We start from the raw sequence: 19,607 nt of genomic DNA on the forward strand, positions 1-19,607 counted from the left end.
GCATTAGTTAGGTAATTTTGCATGGAAGAGCTCTGAGGAAAGCAGATTTCATTGTGTATTCCAACATGCACACACACACAAACAAACTGCTTTTAGCAACCGATGTCGAACCGCAAAAGTTCAATCGAAGAATTCATTCAAATACATTCGGTCCAGAATTTGATATAACAAAAAAAAATTTATATTTTTTATATGTTTAGATAGCTATATAATACATTCTTTTATTTGCTATGCTTTCATTATTTTGCCATTATTATTTTACTATTTCATGCCATTATTTGCGCTGGTGAATTAACACTTCGTGCTATTAGGAACGAGTTTGCTGTAGATGTCGCTGATGTCGGTTGCACGTGACGGGTTGTCGCCTATGTCTTGCAGACAAAAGAACTGCAGTGAGACTTATTGCTCTTTTTTGCCCTTTCCTTTAGAAACGAGAAGGAAGGACTCCCAGTTGAGCTGATTCAGCTGCTTGACGTGTGTGTCGAGATCCCTCAACACGGGGTCATTCGTTCCCTCAATGTTCACGTCAGTGGAGCCATTTTGGTTTGGGAGTACACCAAGCAGCATCTGGCGTAACCAGCATGGAGAGTAGTCGCGACCTGCAGTGGTGCTGCTTAACAACATAGCTACTATTTGCTGTGCGAAAACGGTCATTTGTTGTAGTACTCGAGCCAAACGGTGCCAGTGTAGTCTGCGCAATCATCACAGCATTAGCGTGAACTGTGCGTCGTTGTGCAGGCGATGGAACAAAGGGCGTGGCTGTTCGGATAGCTTTGCTATTGTGTTAAGGCTGTCGTACATCTCGAGGCTTCACATTGACAATCTGAAAAAGTGTTGAAAGCTCGCTGTTGCGTTCGTAGCCTTCAAATATGTGACGTGGTAGCAACTAGGGTTTTCTGGTCGACATACCTAGAGCTCAGTGTATGCTTTTCTGGAAATTAAGCGCCTTTGGTCTTTGAAGTGTGCATAAGAGGTAAAATAGCTATGTAGCATTTTGTTATGCCAGTAATATGGCTAGCTTATTGCTGAGCTGTATTCTATAAGATTAATGCTATGAGAATAGTTCCTTCTCATATTATATCATAAGAGCTACATGGTGTAGATTTATATCAATTTGTATAGGATAGGGAATATTGATGCTGTGGAAGATAGAGTAGTTGTGTTACGTTCAGCAGATTTTTACGGGTATTACTGATGACACGTCATTTTAAGGATGCCTGTCTGCTAAACCTGCTTGTTCGCCATGTGAATTGATCTAGTTTCAATAGTATGTAGGCAGCAGCAGCTTGCCTTACTCAGTGTAGAGCGCAGATGCAACAAACTCTTCATTTCAAAAGGAAAATTTGAATTGCGTCGCCTTTTAGGATACGTGCCATTTTCTAGAAAGTCTGTGCCATATACTGCTGTAATAGATACGTCCGGTTTACTTAGGTGTTTTCTTTATAAAACATTAGTTGGCCTTTGAATGCATTCTGGTGCTTCAGTTAGCCACTTATCTGCTCATGACATTTATTTGAAACTTTATTTTTTTGTGCGTGTAGTATTAGAAAGAGTTGTAGGATAGCCTGTTTGCTTCGAAATGAATATTTATTCGTGCACCTATACATTTGTGCCTGCATACATTTCCTTGAAGATGCTGCAGTATTTTATTTTATTTTATGTGAGTGGCTGCAACTACCTTAATTCACATAAAGAATTCATCCGTGGCACTGTTATTCTGTGCACAGCTCAGCTGTTTGAGTGAGATGGTAAGATGCACTTATGTTACAGTTGGGTGTCTGTTCCCATTATGGATGCAGATGGGCGCATAAAATAGTAAGGAACATCAATATGTTGAAGGAGGTCGTTGATGTCATCTGTCCGACCGGAAGTTTCTGCAGGGGAACTTCCTGCGGCAAAGTTGGTGAAACTTCGTTCCTATTTGTGCCGCTAATCGTACTGACGCCATTATTCGGTCGTGGGCTGGGTTGTGAGAGTAGAGCCTGAAAAACAAATCAAAATTTTCAGTTCATTTCATGATGATGACTTACATCGATCAAGATGAGAATTTTTCTGACACTCTTTTACTTTCAAGTGGCATGGAAGAAGACAGCGCCAAGTGTTTGTGCTGGGCGCACTAACTCTTGTTGCGGTGATAATTTCACGTGTGGTACCTGACTCGCTGCAATAAAGACTTACTCATTTTGTATCTTGACCTTTATTTGAGAAAAGCGGTACTGTAGCATAGACTAATGAGAGTTATTGCACTTTGCTGCTGATTGTACAGTACGGCCACAGCACAAGCTTGTGTTTGCCTCACAATGGAGTAATATAATACAGTTCAGTCTGTTTTGGTTTATTAGGTTCGTAGCACAAAGAGTAGAGAGTTCAAGCAGAAGCGAAGTATACATGGACAGGTGATAACATATAACGAGCACTTTACACTAGCCAAGACACTTCATAGTTAAGCTTTGCATAACATCAAATCTCCATATCACCTTCCCTTCCTTTCATGCTCTTGCAATAAATGGTTGAAATATCCAGCCAAAAGAGCAGCTTAAACAGTTCTTGTTGAGCTTGTGGAATAAACGCAGCTTTATTAGTGGAAAAAGTGTTAAACATGTGTATCCATGACTTGGTAAAAAGGATTTCAAATGTGGCACATGTATCTATGCCGCATTATTTTTGATGTATAAGAAAATGAATTCTGATTTAAAACTGCTTAGTGAACTATTATGGGGCAGTTGACTGATGGGAAAAGGTTGGAAAGTTCAATTTTTTAAATTTGTTTTCCCCCACCGAATTGCTTGCATTGATTTTTATGCCATCACCTGCGAAAACTCTCAGAACACAAAGAGGCCCATTAGTGAAAGTTGAAGTACGCTGAATGGTTTGAGAGTTCAGTATTATCCAGCATGCAAAGATGTAGCACACAGATGCCCCATTGTCATAAGTGCACCACTGCACTTGAAGCTACTGGAACACGTGTCCCTCTTATGTGCAAAAGACTGAGTATTTTTAGTTACAGAGCCATAGATGTCTGCCAAATAGTTCTCTATAGTGACTTTGCCATTTCGTTTCATTCTATCTTTAGTGGACTGCAGTGCCAAATGTAAGTGTACCGTGGAGCAGCACATCTTTCATTCTATCGGTGTGAAAAGGCTAAATATCATTGCAATCTCCACCGTTGTCACCTTTGGGGAGTACAGCTACAATATAACTGATTAATGTCTCATCAATAATCAAAGCAGTGATGTTGCAAAGACAGGTTTTTCCTTTAATAGTTCACCTTGCTCTTGTACTTCTAGGGTCGCTGCTTTTGCACAGCCTCGCAGCGAATTGGTCTGCACTGTGCCTGAGCAGACAAAGCTGCTGGATTTTGATTAGCTTTGGCAACAGTGGCGACCCAAAGCTTCACCGTCAGTTCCTTATTTTGCCAAGTATTTCTTGGTAAAGATAGGAGAAATATCTTGTTTTAGAGGCATGTTCCGGACACCACTGCACTATGTTTCATTGAGTTTGCATTTTATCTCCATCTTTTTGTAAAGAAATAAGTACACCGCTGACTAAGTGAGAAATGGGCTCATGATGCTGTCCATTTGCCAGCCGTCCCCTCTTTTTAATGTTTCCCTCTTTCCCCTCTGGGCGTTGTAGTGGTCTACCATCAATGGGAATAATGTGGGGATCTATCAATTACAGGCTAAGTTGAATTTGTGTGTAGTACCCCTTTAAAAGCTGGCTGTGACATTTGTTCGCTGTGCTGTTTTTCTTGACATTCTTGACATTTCAAACTTTCTAGCAGCACTTTAGATACACCGTTCTTTTGATTTTGTTACCAAATTTCGTTTCCATATTTTCTGCTTGTTAGTGATGCATTCAGTGACACCATCATTGCACCACATGTGCTGAACTGCCAAACTGTGCCAAATAGAAAAAAAGAATGAAAAGCAACTACACTATCCTTATAAAATGATCCAAGCCCACTGCTCTGGGCGGTGGCTTGCTCGCGCAATTCAGGGAGGTGTAACCATGATTGTCGCCCTCGTTCTGAGGCGTTCGCATCCCTTGAAGCTCACTTAGAACGGTCATAACTGTTTCATGACAACATGCATCGCATGTGTAGTTTCTATACCAATAATATGTGAGCCGCCGTCCGTCTGGCAAAGATTTGGTGTATGTTTATGTTTTGAGCAGCTGCCATTTCCCCTGTCGTTTAAAAAACATGACCAGCGCAGGCATGGAAATTAAAGTCGACCGGCCTAATCAAGCTTGCATGTCTTTGAATCCATAAATCCTACTGGCTGGCCGATTAGGCCTAGCATCAGTAAACCGATCGAAAGTTGCATTTTATGTCAATATAGTAATTGGTGCATGGTTTAATTCTCATGCGCAGATATGTTGATTTCTGTTTATATTGCACACTGCATCTGCCAAAATACCGTCGTTGCTGAACTGAAAAGCAAGAGCCTGCGCCGGCACTGCGCGCAGTTCCATGTTGTGCATTGCAGCGTTTTGGCTTGTGACAGTCACTTCTGTAAATTTTGTAGTGAAAACCTCTGCCAAGGTATCTGGCGGCAAGAATCGCTACAATAGGCACGATCCGCCTATCCAAATGCTGTGTTCGTGCTTCGCCATTTGTTTCCGTTGCATGTGCAACATGATGGCCCCGGCTCTCTGTCTTGTTCTTAAAATGAAGATTGGGAGGGTTAGCGCAAGCTTCATGTGCACTCTAGGTACAATTGCTACATCCACCACAAGTGCTTGGTCAAGACTGGCCTTGCTGCGTGATCCAGCTGACATAAATGAAGAATTAGCGATTTTAATGTGAAGGACAAAAAGCAAGGACTTACATCAGTACATTTGAATAGATTTATAAGAATTCAAACATAGATGATTAATACTTTCGTTTAATTCAAACAAATTTTAAATCTGGGTAATGTTTGCCACAATTTCTGACAAATTTGCTTAACGATGCGTAATGGAGCAGCGTGCCAGGCACATGCTCCGCGTGAGCTGAAAATTCGGCCTGTTCAAGCACTAATCAGCCAACTTGGATGTGAAAAAAAAAGGGGAGGAGGGGGTATAGCTCGGAAGGTTGTGTCAAAGTCCGACTGGTAAGCGATCGCAGATGATCCGTCGCGTCGCCGCATAGTTTCGTTTTTTGATTGTCGAGCCCGCGGCGCTGCTTTCTGTCGGCGAGCCAAGATATATGTGCGTCTTATTCTCTGGTAGGCGCGTTGCTCATCTTTGTACATTTTGTTCATTCTGGTGCAAACCCGTTCCTCTCGCTTTTATCCTTAGGGTTCATCTCAGCCGGACATGCGCGCTGACCACGAGCTGTCCTACATTATGCCGTCCCTTGAAATGAGGCTCCCTTGATACCCCGTCGCACCTATTACATAAGCCGTGGAACGCCCTACTATTTTCTCGACGCTTGATCTGCTCCTTCGAGATTTTGTTACCAAAACGAGGGGGCGCAGTTTAAGCGAAACTAGTCTTAGGTGAAACATAAAGAAGCACTTGCCAAGGGGGAGCCATCCTGAGTGCAGAGACCAGCATCTCCTTGGCACCGGCGTAGAACCTTGCTCTTTCAGGTTGCTCACACGCCAGCCTCTTGAGGCACATGTGGTCGCCACTGTTCAGGGTTGCCAGATACGTTGTCAGCCATCTGCATGTGGTATAGAGCTTATTCACGTGACTTCATTGTAGCTCTACTGGCAACCATAGCACGCACGACGCAACATATGGTGGAAATTACTCTTAACCCTTCACTACCGCTCCTCTTCCCTTCTCACTTTCACTTCCACCTTCCTCCCTTTATTTAAAATCCATGAGTTTAGCAAAACAATATGTGGCAGACACGGCGCCTTTCCTTTCCGGTAAACCAATTTATTGCACAGCTGGACAGCATTGCAAAGTGTCTCAGCTGTGAGAAACACCGACGCGTCGGAAACATTCTTTTTTGTGTGCTTTTAGTTTTGAATTGACGCACATTATGGCGGCTCCACAATACAAGGTTGCCATAACTGATGCCAGCTAAACCGGAGACCACATAAACCACTTTTGCATCTGAAACAAAGCACTCTTCGAAAGCTCTACAAGGGCGTGGTGTAACCGAAGAATCGGCGTGAGTGTTTACTGAATCAAGCGCTTTTGTCAGCCCCAGTGGACCAAGCGTTCTGCGAGGACATGGTCACGGCAGCTGCACTTTGATGAAGGCGAAATGTGAAAACGCGTACTAGGTGCTGTTGTGTTGTACCCACACCTTTCCTTTGCACAATAAAGTTGTGCTTCCTTCGCAACTGTAGGAAAGAGGAAAAGAAAATGAACGGGCCTGCCAGCTGACTGACCGCTAAAAGAGGAAAAAAGAAAGGAAGAGATGCGCGTCGCAACAGATGTCGTCTGCCACCGAGGAGGCGGTGACTGTAATGGCGGCATGCACAAAAAATACGCCGGTGGCAAAGGAGCCTCCATCGAAATGGGCGAAGGCTGCTAGGCCCCCAGCCCCAGAGTGAAGGGAGCAGCCACCCAATGCCCTCTCCGTGTGCCGTGCAATTTCAGTGGCTTTTTAAATAACCACAGGTCAGTCTAAATCCAAAGCCCACCGTTACAGCGCCTGTACGTTCACCCCTCCTTCATCCCTTCAATTCCGGTGAGGTTGAAGTGTCCACGGAGATTTGAGACAATTACGGATCCTTCCTTCTGCCGCCATCTCGCACCTTTGCAGCATCTTGCGACCTGAGGAGTCCAAATAATTGAGCAGTGTTGCAATTACCGTTATTAAAAGCGAAAGGTTTTACTGTTCCCCTCCGTAGCTTCTCTGTGTGCACGTGTTTATCCTGAAGCGAGTAGAGAACACGTGGCAGCTATGACATCACTCACCCGCCGCCGAAACCGAGGTAAAGTGCACTAGTAATATTCTAGTTCACTTTAACCGAAGTAAACGCGCGCTCGCCTTTGCTTAATCAAGTGACAACCATGACGTCGCTCTATTGCAATCCGCGGGCGCACGACTCCCCGCATGGAGGAAGGACTCCCCGTATTCCCCAGCATGCGTGCCGGGGGCGGGGAAGAGGACGGCCATTTCCGATGGAAATAAAAGTTGTGCAACCAACCAACAAGCTGGAGCCGTGGCGCTCGCTCTGCAGTAGAGTCCTGCTAATAGCCTCCACTGCCGGTGACAACTGATCGCAACAGCTCACAGTTTACCGGCAGCATTCGTCATGAATGATTCAGGCGAGACGTCTCGTGAACTGTCTGCGCCTCAGAGGTTGCGAAGACGACAGGCCGAATCCGATCATCCGGTGGTTGCGTTTCGACGGAGGCGAAACGGAGAGGCGTCCGTGTGCTGTGCGCGGATAATTTGCGGATTCCTTTAGCGGAGCTTTTAATAGCGTGATGGGACCACCTAATGGCTCTCGTCTGCGGATGTCCTTTTTGATTTACGTTCACGTTTATGCACTTACTACCCGCCAAATCACTATTAATTTATGCTCCTATTATATCACACGTCATTGGAAACACACATGATATATTGTCACGTACTGGGCGACTCGGAGCCAGGTATACGAAGGCAGAAGCTTTAATGACAGGAATTCAGCGCAAAGGGGACGGCAAAAGCGGCACAGACGGGAGAGCGGAAGCAACACTTTGTCAACTTCGAGGTCATGTATCACCGCGCCACCTGCCGATGCTAGGTGGCAATATACAGTCGCAAGCTGCCACATTATGAGAAAAACCACCCGACGTAGATATAAAGCACTGCTTACACAATGAAGCCGTAGCAACGCCTCTCCACTGTCTAGGCGTTGCATGTTTGCCACAGGATCCAAGTGTCCCGGGTTCGATTGTCATGGCAACTTCCCATCCCACAACTGCCGAGTTGACAGTTGGACACTGCAGATAGCAGTCTATATCACCTCCACGGCTGTAGTTCATGAACTTCAAACACCCACATAGTAAGCATGCTTCTGCTTTTTCACCCACAACGCCCACCGCCTTCCCCCTACTCTCTAGGAACCACAACAGTTTTTTGCGGGCCTGAGTTTCGTGGACCGGACTTCCGGGGTCCGCAAAACTTACGCCCGCAAAAATTAGTAGAGGTTTAGTATAGTTAAACATGGTATTCGGTAAAAGCTTCACAGCATGAATACGCTTGGTAGAACTCTTTCGTAGCCCGATTAAACTGGCATCTGTAGGACGCGCTAAGCTCAGCATCATCGCTACTGGCTTCCATGGCTGGCTCTGAGTCGAGGCGTGGTTGCTCCTCGTTCTTATTATACCTATCGATTGACGTCATGGCTGTTTCCAAGCGACGTGACGTCCCCTACGTAATTAATCACGTGCTCCACCCTCTTCAACTCTCCTCAGTTCCAATTTCGAAAGGTCAAAGATCACCCAGAGTCAAGGTCATGACCTCGTGGTGCGATACGAACGTGGCCCACAAGGATACACTTCAAGTGGTCATGTTTTGGGGAAAGAATGGCACGTCACTATGGGTGCAGCCTTTTTCGACATGTTTTCGGCAAATGTTATTTTATAGTTAGACTTTTTAATCCATTCAAACCCTTTAATCGTCTTTGAGGTTTTTTGCCACAATTTCGACGACTTCCGCACAATTCCGACCTCGCTACCGGTTTGCATGTCAATATACACTATGTGCACGTCTATGTCTATTTTGACGTCTAATTGACTCTATTGCCTCTAATTAATTAATTACTCCCCACTTACAAATCGGGCTCGCAGCGACATTTTGTCATCTCCTACCTTATACGATCATTCTTTTACTCCTGCGTGTTTTGCGGTCATTTCCATCTGACGCGAAATCGCGAACATATATAGTCAGTTAAGGCTTTCGCCTTTATAACTAGATACTTTGAGGCACTGGGGCACGACCTTATTTCCCTCTCCGAAAGCGCGGAAACGGGAACAGTAGAAATGTGGAGGGTGATGGCGGCGCGCGGGAGGTGGTAGAAAGGAACGAAGATTTCCCTCATCATCCCACATATTGTGTTTCCCTCATATGGGAGGGTAATATCACAATCACCCTGGCTTGACCTTTGCATTCACGTTATTTCTAGGCCACGCAGGCACGTTCATGCGGCTCGGTTTAAGTGGGGCTTTAATGTTGTTGTTGTTATGAGCTTTATTTTTCCACCGATGTAGGAGGCCCCCTACTCCCCGCCCCCGGCACGTAGGCCTATGGGACGGAGGCCGGGGCCTCCGCGACTAAAGACAGGCGAAGTGACAGTGTTTCTTCGCGGCTTCAGCCGCCAGGCGGACAGCTTGCTGCTGGTTGGCGGGGGACTCGCTCCGCAGTAGCAGTTCCCAGGCTTTTCTACTGTTTATGTTTTCCTTGGCGCCAGGGGAATCAAGGCATTGCCAGATTATGTGATCCAGAGTACCCCTTTCTCCACAGGTTTCGCATTTATCGTCCGCCTTTTCCTCCACTTGCGTGTGGAAAAGCCAGACGGGACTTGGGAAATTCCCAGCTTGCAGGCGCCGCCAAGCGACGGCCTCCTTGTTAGTTAGCGTTCGGTCCGGTGGTGGCAGGGACCTTCTGCTAAGTCTGTAGTGTTCTAAAATTTCCTTATAAGTTTGCAGCCTCTCGTCCATCCCATCGCAATCAGGCGGCTCTACGGCTGCCCGGAAGTAGAGAGCTCGGGCTAGCTTGTGCGCCGCCTCGTTGCCGGGGGCGGACTCGTGCGCGGGCGCGGGGGTCCAAATAATTCGAATCTTTCTTTCAAGTTTTTCTTTCTCTAAAATTTTGGCTGCCTCCGTCGAGACCCTCCCTTTTCCAAAGTTCCAGACAGCTGTTTTGCTGTCACTAATAACTATGCTGGCTTCCGTTCCAACGCAAGCGAGCGCTTTTGCAACTTCTTCAGCCGTGTCTACATTTCGGCTTCTAACGGACGCGGCGGCGGCGGGCACGCCGCGGCCGTTGACGACCACAGCCACCGCCGCCCCCGACTTCCCGCTAGCCGCGTCCACGTAGGCGACCTCCCCCGGCTTCATTTTCCCCGCTTTCTTTGCGAGCGTCTCGGCCCTCTTTTGTCTCCTTGTTGTACGTAGGGTGCATGTTTTTAGGTAGGGGGGGCACTATTATATATTCGCGACACTCTCGTGGAATGTCTACTTTGTGGCTTGTTCCTCTATCTGACTGCAGTCCCACGCAGCCGAGGATGGTTCTGCCCGTGGTGGTTCTGCTTAATCTTTCTAGTTGCGCCATGCGCACAGCCTCCGCTAGTTCCGTCCAATTGTTGTGCACCCCCATTCCGAGGAGGCGTTCAGTCGAGGTCGAGATGGGTAGTCCCAGAGCCCTCTTCGCGCATCGTCTGATGAGTGCGTCTATTCTCCGCTTTTCGTCTGATCGAACGTTTAGGAATGGTGTGGCGTAACATATGCGGCTAGTGATGTAAGCCTGCATTATTTTCAGGAGGCTTCGTTCCTTAAGGTCCCGACCCTTTAGTGCGATTCTCCTGAACAGACCCGTGACTTGCGTGGCGTACGCGTTCAGTTTCTTTACCGTTGTATCGTTGTACCCATCTGCTTGTAGAAACGGCCCCAAGATCCTAATTTGTTCGACTTTTGGCACTATTTGGCCGTCTACTGTTACGCTGATGTTTATCTGGCGTTTACACCTGAGCGCCTTCGGGTTGTAGATAAACAGTTCCGATTTTTGTGGAGAGCACGAGAGGCCCCTTTCGGCCGCGTAGGACACCACGGTGTCCGCCGCCGCTTGCAAGCGCTCCTCGATGCTCGCGTCACTCCCCTGGGTAACCCACAGGTTGACGTCGTCCGCGTACATGCTGAATTTCAAGTTTTCCACTTTCCTCAGTTCTGCCGGGAGGTTTCGCATTGCAACATTAAAGAGGAACGGGGACTGCACCGAACCCTGTGGCGTACCCCTGCTTCCTAGTTTGACGGTGGAGGATTCAATGTCCTGAAACTTTATCTTTATCGTTCTACCCGACAGGAAGTCTTTTACGTAGTCGTACGTTTTCTTTCCGACCCCCAATTCTTGGAGGCCAGAAAGAATTGCCGCGTGTTTTACGTTATCGAACGCCTTTGTCAGGTCTAGACCTAGTAGTACCCTCGCGTCCCTGGTTTCGCTTTCTATGATATCGTGTCTCAAGCGGAGCATTACGTCCTGTGTGCACAGGCCGGGCCGGAACCCAACCATTTCGTGCGGCCACAGGTCGTTAAGCTCCATGAAACGCGTTAGTCGCGTTTGGACTACCCGCTCCATCAATTTCCCTATAGGCAACCTGCAGTGGCCAGGCGGCGCTAGTTGAGCGCAGCGTTCAGCGCCGCCAACGGCGGCGCCGAGTAATCTGAGTAGGCCGGCGCGGTCGGGTTGCGTTCGCGTTGTACGGCTGGAAGCATCTCGGCTCATTTTCTGCGGTTTTAAGGCAATCGAATGTCTTCAGAGCTACTTCCGAAAACCAATACTGACGAAAGGACACCGCCTGTTCGATAATGCTCATGTTTAAAACGTGAACTGTGTCGACGTCACCGCGAAGTGCGTGCCGCTCGCGACGGAACACCCGCGCGCACAGCTTTGAATTTTGCGTGAGTAGACGGAGATTTTTCTTTAACCAAGTTTATTCTCTCAGGGCATCAGTCGGATATGTGATGAAATAAGAAATAATTAAATGAATGAAAAATTTTGTAAACGTAGCTTTTCATTTACCTATTGCGTTCACACCTCATACCCACACATTGAAAGTGCAGAGAGAACCTGAGAAGAGATTGACCGCCATTTCTACTTTTTTTGTTCTTGCTGTTTGATTACAGCAGCATAATAATTTCCTCGCGGTTTTGCTTTACAGTTTAATACCATGACGAACACTTTTGTTCGTGGTGCACCTTTCGACAGCGCCGCGCGCAAGTTACAGGAGGCATGGTGCGGTACCCGCTACGGATGTGGCGATTGCAAGCACTGTGCGTTTGTAGCGTGCGTCATCAACGAAAACTGTGCGTGCCGGGGGCGGGGAGTAGGGGGCCTCCTACACCGTTGGAAAAATAAAGCTCTTAACAACAACTGGCATGCATTTTGTACCTCCGTACCTCAATCTTGGGGAAAGCCGGCGGGTAATGCTGGCACTCGATCAATGGCAAAGCTTTCGTAAAGGAGGTCGTTAAGAGTTAGAATTTTTACTGTTGCTACTAATAATGAAATAGTCTATCGTCTGGGACAGGAGAATCTTGAGTAGCTTGAGCACTCGGTGAAAGAAATATTTGGCGCGGAACGATAGAACTAAGTTCCATTCTCAGCGTACACAGTATCATGGGCCTCTACACTCCGCCACTTCGACTTTTTCAGCACCTTAAGAACTAATTTACAGAGCAATATGCTGATTGAAATCTGTAATTGGAAGTGTTGAAGATATTTTGTCTTTGTGGTTCCGAATAGACATCGCATTAGAAATCCGGTTCACAGATCCACGAACATTTTTTTTTTTTCTTTCGCCTCCGTTGAAATGCGGCTGGAATACGATGCTGCGGCTGCACGGCTTTGTTGCTTTTCTGGACGTATGCCACTCGATCTTCCACAGCATATACCAGTACACGCCAAATTTTACAGCGCGGAGCGCGTACTGAGTAGTGTGTCCCAACCAGCGTGCGACTCCCCGAATCAAAAGTTTATACGCCGTTTCTTCCGCTCACGGGCAATCGTCTTATTTTAGCTTCTTGGCGTCTGCACGCCAATGGCCCCATAACAAAATGAATTTCAGTTACATTACTCACTCGCAGCCAATATCTCCTTCTTTCATCATTCTCCCCAGGTTCTCCCAGCAAGCGGTACGCTTAGGTTTCCTTCGTGATTGTGGCAGTCTTTCTCGCCGCCCTTGCACTTATTTTTATTCTTGTTCACATACGTAGTAGTCGAAGCATCGCACGAGACCACTGAAGTCACTAAATGAGTAAATCACACTCACTGGGATAACAAAACGCGAACGCAGAAGGAACACAGCGGCCGCAACATATACGGCGTCAGCTTCTGCGCCGCCTCAGTATTAGCTCCCGTCGGCCGCCAGGTGGCGCCACATGTCTCAGCAAACTCCATTGCAGGTTGCCTATACAGGATGTTAGAGAGATTGGTCGTAAGTTCTCTAGTTTAGGGGGTTTGCCTGGCTTCGGTATCAAAATTACGTTTGCCGTCTTCCACTGTTGTGGGAGGCGGCCTCTGTCCCATACGGTTCTCATGTATTTGGTGAGCGCGCGGATGGAATTATCGTCCAAATTTCGGAGAACCTTGTTTGTGATTCCGTCTGGGCCGGGAGCCGATTTTGTTTTTAGGCCTAATATTTCGGCGCGAACCTCCGCCTCCGTGATCGGCGCGTCTAGGGCCTCGTTTAAGGGTCCTTCGTAATCCGGCAGGGGTAAGGTTTGTGTGTCGCCTACGTACATGTTAATTAGTTTCGCCATGAGTTCCCCGTCCGTGCCCTCGAACGCGTGTCTGGCTTTCGTCAGTCTTATGCCCGATTGAGTTTTCGAATTGTCAGGATCAAGTAGGTGTCTGAGTAGGCTCCACGTATTAGCAAGGCTCATGTTCCCTTCCATCTCGTCTCACCTACTACACCAGTTTTGTTCGCAAAGTTTTACTGCGTAATCTTCAATCTCTTTGTTATATCTTGCTATCCTTCGCCTAAGGTTCCGGTTCCATCTTTGCGACCGGAGACGCCTCTCCATGCCGCATTTTGCTTCCCACATATGAAGGAGTTTGCTGTCAACCGTCACCGGCGCATATATCGTCCTCCCGTAGGGTCGTGGTTGCTTTCTCTACTTGTTTCTTAAGCGTCTCTGCCCATTGCTCTATGTTTTGGATTTCATCTCCCGATTCGCAGTTTTCTCTGATTTGCCTAAACCTGTCCCAATCGGTGATTTTGGGTTTTTTGAGGCGACGCGTTTTGACGCCCTTGCTGAGGGTGAGAGCCAGAACAAAGTGGTCGCTGCCAAAATTTTGAGCTGTGTTTTTCCAGACTGCGTCTCCCGTGTTTTTTCCTAGGGTAAGGTCCGGGGTGGTGTCTGCACAGACGCTGTTTCCCATCCTGGATGGACAGCTAGGGTCCGTCAGCAGGGTGAGGCCGAGCTCATGTATGTCCTCCCACGGTTGCCTACCCTTGGGGTCGTGTCTTTTGTAGCCCCATTCTTGGTGGGCGGCATTGAAGTCTCCTAGAATTATAAGAGTATTGCTTCCTGCTGTTTTGATCGCTTTGCGGAAGAGGGCGCGGAAACGTACCTTTCTCTGCTGGGGGGTGCTGTACACATTTAAGATGAAGAGACTAGCCTCTTCCTTGCGACCAGTGATAATTTCTATTAATACAGCTTCGATGTCTCGCGAGTTGATCTCATGCTCGACTACCGCTATGTGTCTTTTAACTAGAGTGGAGACGCGGGATTTTTCTCCCCGGTCACCGTGGAACGCCTGATATCCCGATAATTTTGGCAGACCTTTTCCTGTTTCCTGAAAGTCATGTCTTTACATTCAAGCCGAACCTAAGCGCAGCCATGCAAATAGCTCTCGCGTAACTCCAGGTTTAACCGCAAGCTAAACCACAGCTACTTTTTGTTAACATTTGTTTGCTGCTTCGCACAGATTTTTCTTTTTTTTTTTTTTTCCCAGTATCCACATCCCGCAAACGTCTGTGCATTACTGCATCACGGCACTACAGAACGTCCTCGCACTGCTCGTCGCGTCAGGTCCCCTTTGAGTTCGAATCGCCGTGATCCGGTTGTGCAGAACAAGGCGAATTTCTGGGCCGAATTCAGCGGTGTAAACAGGAAAATATTTGCGAGAGTACTGCAGAATCTGCATTGGAAGAATGCGAAAGCATCGACGCCTCCTCGACACTAATTGTCCCTCTTACACTAATTGTTTCTCGCTACGATCGAGATAGTGCTACACCATACTAAATTGTTTCTCGTTAAGACATACTGCTACGCCACACTAATTGTTTCTCGTTATGACATGCTACTGCACCACACTATAAAATGTTTCTTGTTACGACATACTACTATGCCACACTAATTGTTTCTCGTTACGAAATATCACTACGCCACACTAATCGTTTCTCGTTACGACGTACTACTACAACGCAATACGTACACTTCTGATCATTATCACGCATTTATTTGCCTCATTTTTGGCTCATTAAGTCAGAAAGATATCCACTTCCGATTGGTGTGACGTCACATCCATTGGATAGCGACATTAGTCCATTAGTTGTATGGCTAATGTCGGCGTATGTTTGATTTTACTTTTACATTTTTGGCTCTAATTAATTAACTAATCGGCACATCGACATTTTTTTTTTCTGCAGCATCCTCATCCTTTTTCGACCACAAACATTCGTTTGATACTAACTCTTGAGAACGACAAAACGGCTGCACGCTAGTTTTGCGGACGTAGCCTTGCCAACATAGCCTAGTAATGATTTCCCATTATAAAAAAGAAATACTAATTGAACAAGAATCGATGGGAGCTCCTTAGTCCGATAGCCAACGTCCGTGTCAAAACGTTGGCTGGCGAGCTGACGTTCGCTTTCGATCCTTGATCCCTTTGTGTTTTTTGTTGTCCTGAATCTCGTATCTTCATCCCTTTGTTTCAAGTGTATCAACGGTGCAAATATTACTCCTCTGTTTTGTTAATCTGGTTTCACATAGGTTCCAGTTATACGGACAACTTAAAAAAAATTTTGCTTATAAGTGGAACTTCTTTAAAAGTTCCATTTATAACCGGAACGTATGTGGAACCAGATTAATTATATTTAGCCTTACCGTAGGGGGCCGTTCTCTTCTTGCTGCGTTGTCGGTGGCACGGGGAACTCGTATGTGAACTCTTGGGTGTCGGTGCGGCGGCCCGCGTACAAGCCGAGACCGCTGAAGCCCGTGGCAAACCCCAGCGCCACGAGCAATGCCTTGATGAACAGCACGGCCACGAAGTTGGACACGTTGAACGCCAGCACCTGCGCGACCGCCGCCGCGGCCCAGCGGGCACGCTGCGCCGTCAGGGGAACACGCGCAGCCGTTTTCGCTTTTTCATGGCGTGCATACAGCGCGGTTCACAGAGAACGGGAGCGCACACTAAGCACTTCAACGTTGTGGATTCTAGGCACTATAGTTGTGGAGAGTCCTGCGATGACAGCAGTGACTGCTGGGATAGTTCATGTCTGTTGCGTACCTGGCAACGCGAGTAAGCACACAGACAAGGACGAGAAAAGACGGCAATATAGTCGACACTTTTAAGGCGAAAGCCTTCATTGCCTCTTTGGTGTCGTCAGCAAGAGCGTCACGCTTTTGCAGCGGCTCTGATTGGTCGAGGCGGGATGACGTCATGGAGTTCTGGACCAATCACAGAGCACCACCGCAATATGCGCGAATGCGTGCCTAATGGCCACATGCCAATCAATGCTAAATTACTAATTAACGACTGATTAATTAATAATTGCTAATCCCTAATAAATTACCGATTAACAATCAATGCCTACTTAATGATTACTAATTAGTGACAAATGTTTAATTAATTAATCCCTAATTAATGTCGCGCACCCGGTAAAATCAACCACACAACACGTAGAACTGCGAAGGGATACAAGGAGCGCGACCTCGTCGCTGCCAAGCAGAATGCACCGAATAAATGCACTCGCAGAATGTGAAAGAGTAGTCGCTCTCGTAGCAGCATTCATCGCTACATGCACAACAGTCGCGTAGCAGAATGCAGCACTCAGGCTTTCGCCTTTCATCCCTTTAGTCACCAAAGTGTCCTCGCAAAATTTTTATGGAAGAAATTGGATCTAGTGGTGCCATTTTGGTATTCAACCGTGTCCATGTGCACGTTCAGGGCGTCAGGACCACAATGGTAGTTTCTAAGGTTTCCCAGCGAGCACATAAAAAAAAAAAAAAAAAAAAAGAAAAAAAAAAAACACGCGGGTCTGGTTTACGAGCAGAGAAGCACAGAAACGTTGCAGAAGTGAACCGGATCATACCAGAAAGATTTTTTTTTTTTTCAGGTTTCAGCGGCTGTATTAGCGGTTTCGGGTCGGTAACTTTTTAAGCGCTTTTGCTTGCCTTGCTGAATGAGCTAATTTTATGCTGTAACCATCATTCAGCGGTTTTTTAAAATGTTTGACAGCAGTTAACCGAAACTGTGGTTTTCGCTGGCATGGCACAATAAGCTTAACAAATTTCGCATGGTTACTGGTCTGATATTTTACCTCAGAGCAGCGTTCACCTCACATCTGACGTCACTGACATGTAGGCACGCGAAAATGAGACATTTTTCTGGGATCGCCGAAGACGAGGGGATTAACCTCGCCGCATATTATATCAGTCTGTGGGAAAGAAGTTGATAAATGCTTTTTGTCGTGAGATCTACATTGGCCACAGCCTCGCCATTTCGCCGTGTATGTCCGAAGAGCGAAGCAAGAAGAAGAAAGAAGAAGGAAAAGAAGAAAAAAAAAAGAAGAAAACAGATAACTCGGTAGTTGGTACAGGCGAACGACAACAGCGAGTTGCTAGGACAGAAGGTTCGTTCGAATGTTGTGACGGTGGTGTGCCCCGGAGTTCGACGTAGAGATGTCATACCACTACAAGTCTTCTATACCCGAATGAGAATGGTCAACGACGCGAGGCAAGGGGTGCTCATACGTGAAGTGATTCCCCTATGGCATAAATAAAGCTGAAACCATAGCGTAAACTACTATGTGCAAAAGCCATATGTCTCTACATTCAAGCCGAAACTAAGCGTAGCCATGACGATTGCCATATGTCTCTACATTCAAGCCGAAACTAAGCGTAGCCATGACGATTGCTCTCGCCCAACTCCAGATTTAACCACAAGCTGAACCGCAGCTATTTTTTTTTTTACATACCAAATACTGATGAAGTACAAAACCGAATAATGTTAAAATTCTTAAGACTGCGGAGTTAGCGCTTCATTAAGCGCACGGGTCTACGTTGTTACTCGACAGTGACTTTAACCTTACAAGACTTGGTTCAGCACTTGTTTTCCCTAGTACTGGACCAGGCCAGGTAGAAGGGACAGCGAGCATATATAGGGAACAGTCGTTCACAAGATTCGTAGCTCGCGGCGTCAACTCGCGCAGCTGACCACGTCTGGAAGATGCGACTTCTTCCGAGGGCCCTTCCATCATGGACGATGCAAGCAACGACACGGGCGGACCACGAGCTCCGCAGTCCTCATTACACGTTCTCACTCGCGCGACAGAACAATACATTTTGTCATTGCTAAGATGAACCAGACATGAAAATAGGCGCCGGGTTCCACGACACTTCGCGGATGGCATCGCAGGTCATACACTGCGTTGTTCCTTTTGCTCAGTATGGGGACGCTGACAGTAATTGGAGGCCTCCATAGGGAGGGGAGTCCTTTAGATTCAATCTTTTCTGCCAGCAATCTAATCTCATCAGCTACCAATAATCGCGTGCGAAAATGCCAAAACTCACAGAAACGTCCTAAAACAACACAGGATTCGAAATGATGACCGAATCACACGTGACCACAGCCAGAAATAGCTGTTTATTTTCAAAAGTCGAACTTTCGGACTTAGCCTCTTTCGAAAAACTGGTTGGAATCATGCATTACTTCTACAGGAAAACTGGCGGCTCGTCATAAAAAGTATTTGGCACTTGCGCCAGAGGTTGACGCATTGCAACGGAGATGACACACAAAAGTTTTCTGCACTAATGAGTTGAATTGGCTGTCGGAAGTCATCAGTCACTTGGAGTGCCTCAATATTTAACCAGCGATTCAAAAACTGGCGCATCTCAGTCGAAAAGAGTACAGAACCGTGTAAAAAAATACCACAAAATATTCTGTAGTTCTGTCGTAAAGGTCAGATTTTTCTGTAGTTATGTAGTACTTTTCTGTAGTTTAATTCTGTTGTCTGCAGTTCTGTAGCACTTTTCTGTTGTAACTACAGAAATTTCCGATGTTGCCACAGAAAGTTCTGTTGTCACAACAGGTTTCCCGTCAAAAACCGCACAGAAATTCTGTCGTAACAACAGAAAAGTTTCTGTAGTTTTTCCGGCTGAGATATAGGTAGCTCTTAAAGCGAATAGAATCAGCCATGATTATGATGACCTGCTTTTCTCGTTAGCAGCGAAACTGGACCAGATTTTCATGACCTAGCGTCACTTGATGCGACATCCACAAGCAAAATCATTTTATCTATATAAAACCTAGGAATGCTTACCTGCGAGCTAGACAGTGTCCGGCCGTCCCTCGAAGGTACCGACGGCTGCTGAGGCAGTTCGACGAAGCCCTGATCTGTTACTGGGCTGCGGCATTCGGCCATGAAGAACAAAGTAGCCAAAAGGCTGCCCACCAGGCACGACGTCTTCGACGTACGCTTCGTCGACCGCATCTGCAAAGGCATTTTGTGTGTATGGATTAATTCACGAGATTTCATTACAACTAGCTGTCTCTTGCCGGGCGCCATTTTGAGCTGGCGGAACTCAACCAGTGCAACGCCATCTGGCAGAACGAGGGACCTAAAGCGTTTAGAGAAGACAGTGACATCATAATACTGCTGAAAATGCCTACCCAAAAGTCACGCAGGGTTTCAGTAAGCGTCGAAGTCTTTTAGCCCTTTCAGGCGCTA

The 19,607-nt window shown here is 46.8% G+C and overlaps 2 protein-coding genes across 2 annotated transcripts in view; one reads left to right on the top strand and one right to left on the bottom strand.

Moving 5' to 3' along the window:
* Nucleotides 1-3,151, top strand: part of LOC146176451 (tRNA (guanosine(18)-2'-O)-methyltransferase TARBP1) — a 32,495-nt gene extending 29,344 nt beyond the window's left edge. The window contains exon 25 of the mRNA XM_084582796.1: nucleotides 429-3,151. Coding sequence (XP_084438922.1) covers nucleotides 429-576 — 148 coding nt within the window. The 3' untranslated portion in view covers nucleotides 577-3,151. The remainder of the gene's footprint in view (nucleotides 1-428) is intronic.
* Nucleotides 1,844-19,370, bottom strand: LOC146176452 (uncharacterized). The gene is made up of 4 exons (XM_084582797.1): nucleotides 19,200-19,370; nucleotides 15,763-15,983; nucleotides 5,504-5,647; nucleotides 1,844-1,982 (listed from the first exon to the last, which is right to left on the bottom strand). The coding sequence occupies exons 1-4, from the start codon at nucleotides 19,368-19,370 to the stop codon at nucleotides 1,853-1,855; spliced, it is 666 nt and encodes a 221-aa protein (XP_084438923.1). The 3' UTR covers nucleotides 1,844-1,852.
* Between the last annotated feature and the right edge of the window lie 237 nt (nucleotides 19,371-19,607).

Source organism: Amblyomma maculatum, chromosome 10, assembly GCF_055883805.1.
Source record: "Amblyomma maculatum isolate TAMU_Amacu chromosome 10, ASM5588380v1, whole genome shotgun sequence".
In the NCBI taxonomy this organism is placed as follows: domain Eukaryota; kingdom Metazoa; phylum Arthropoda; class Arachnida; order Ixodida; family Ixodidae; genus Amblyomma; species Amblyomma maculatum.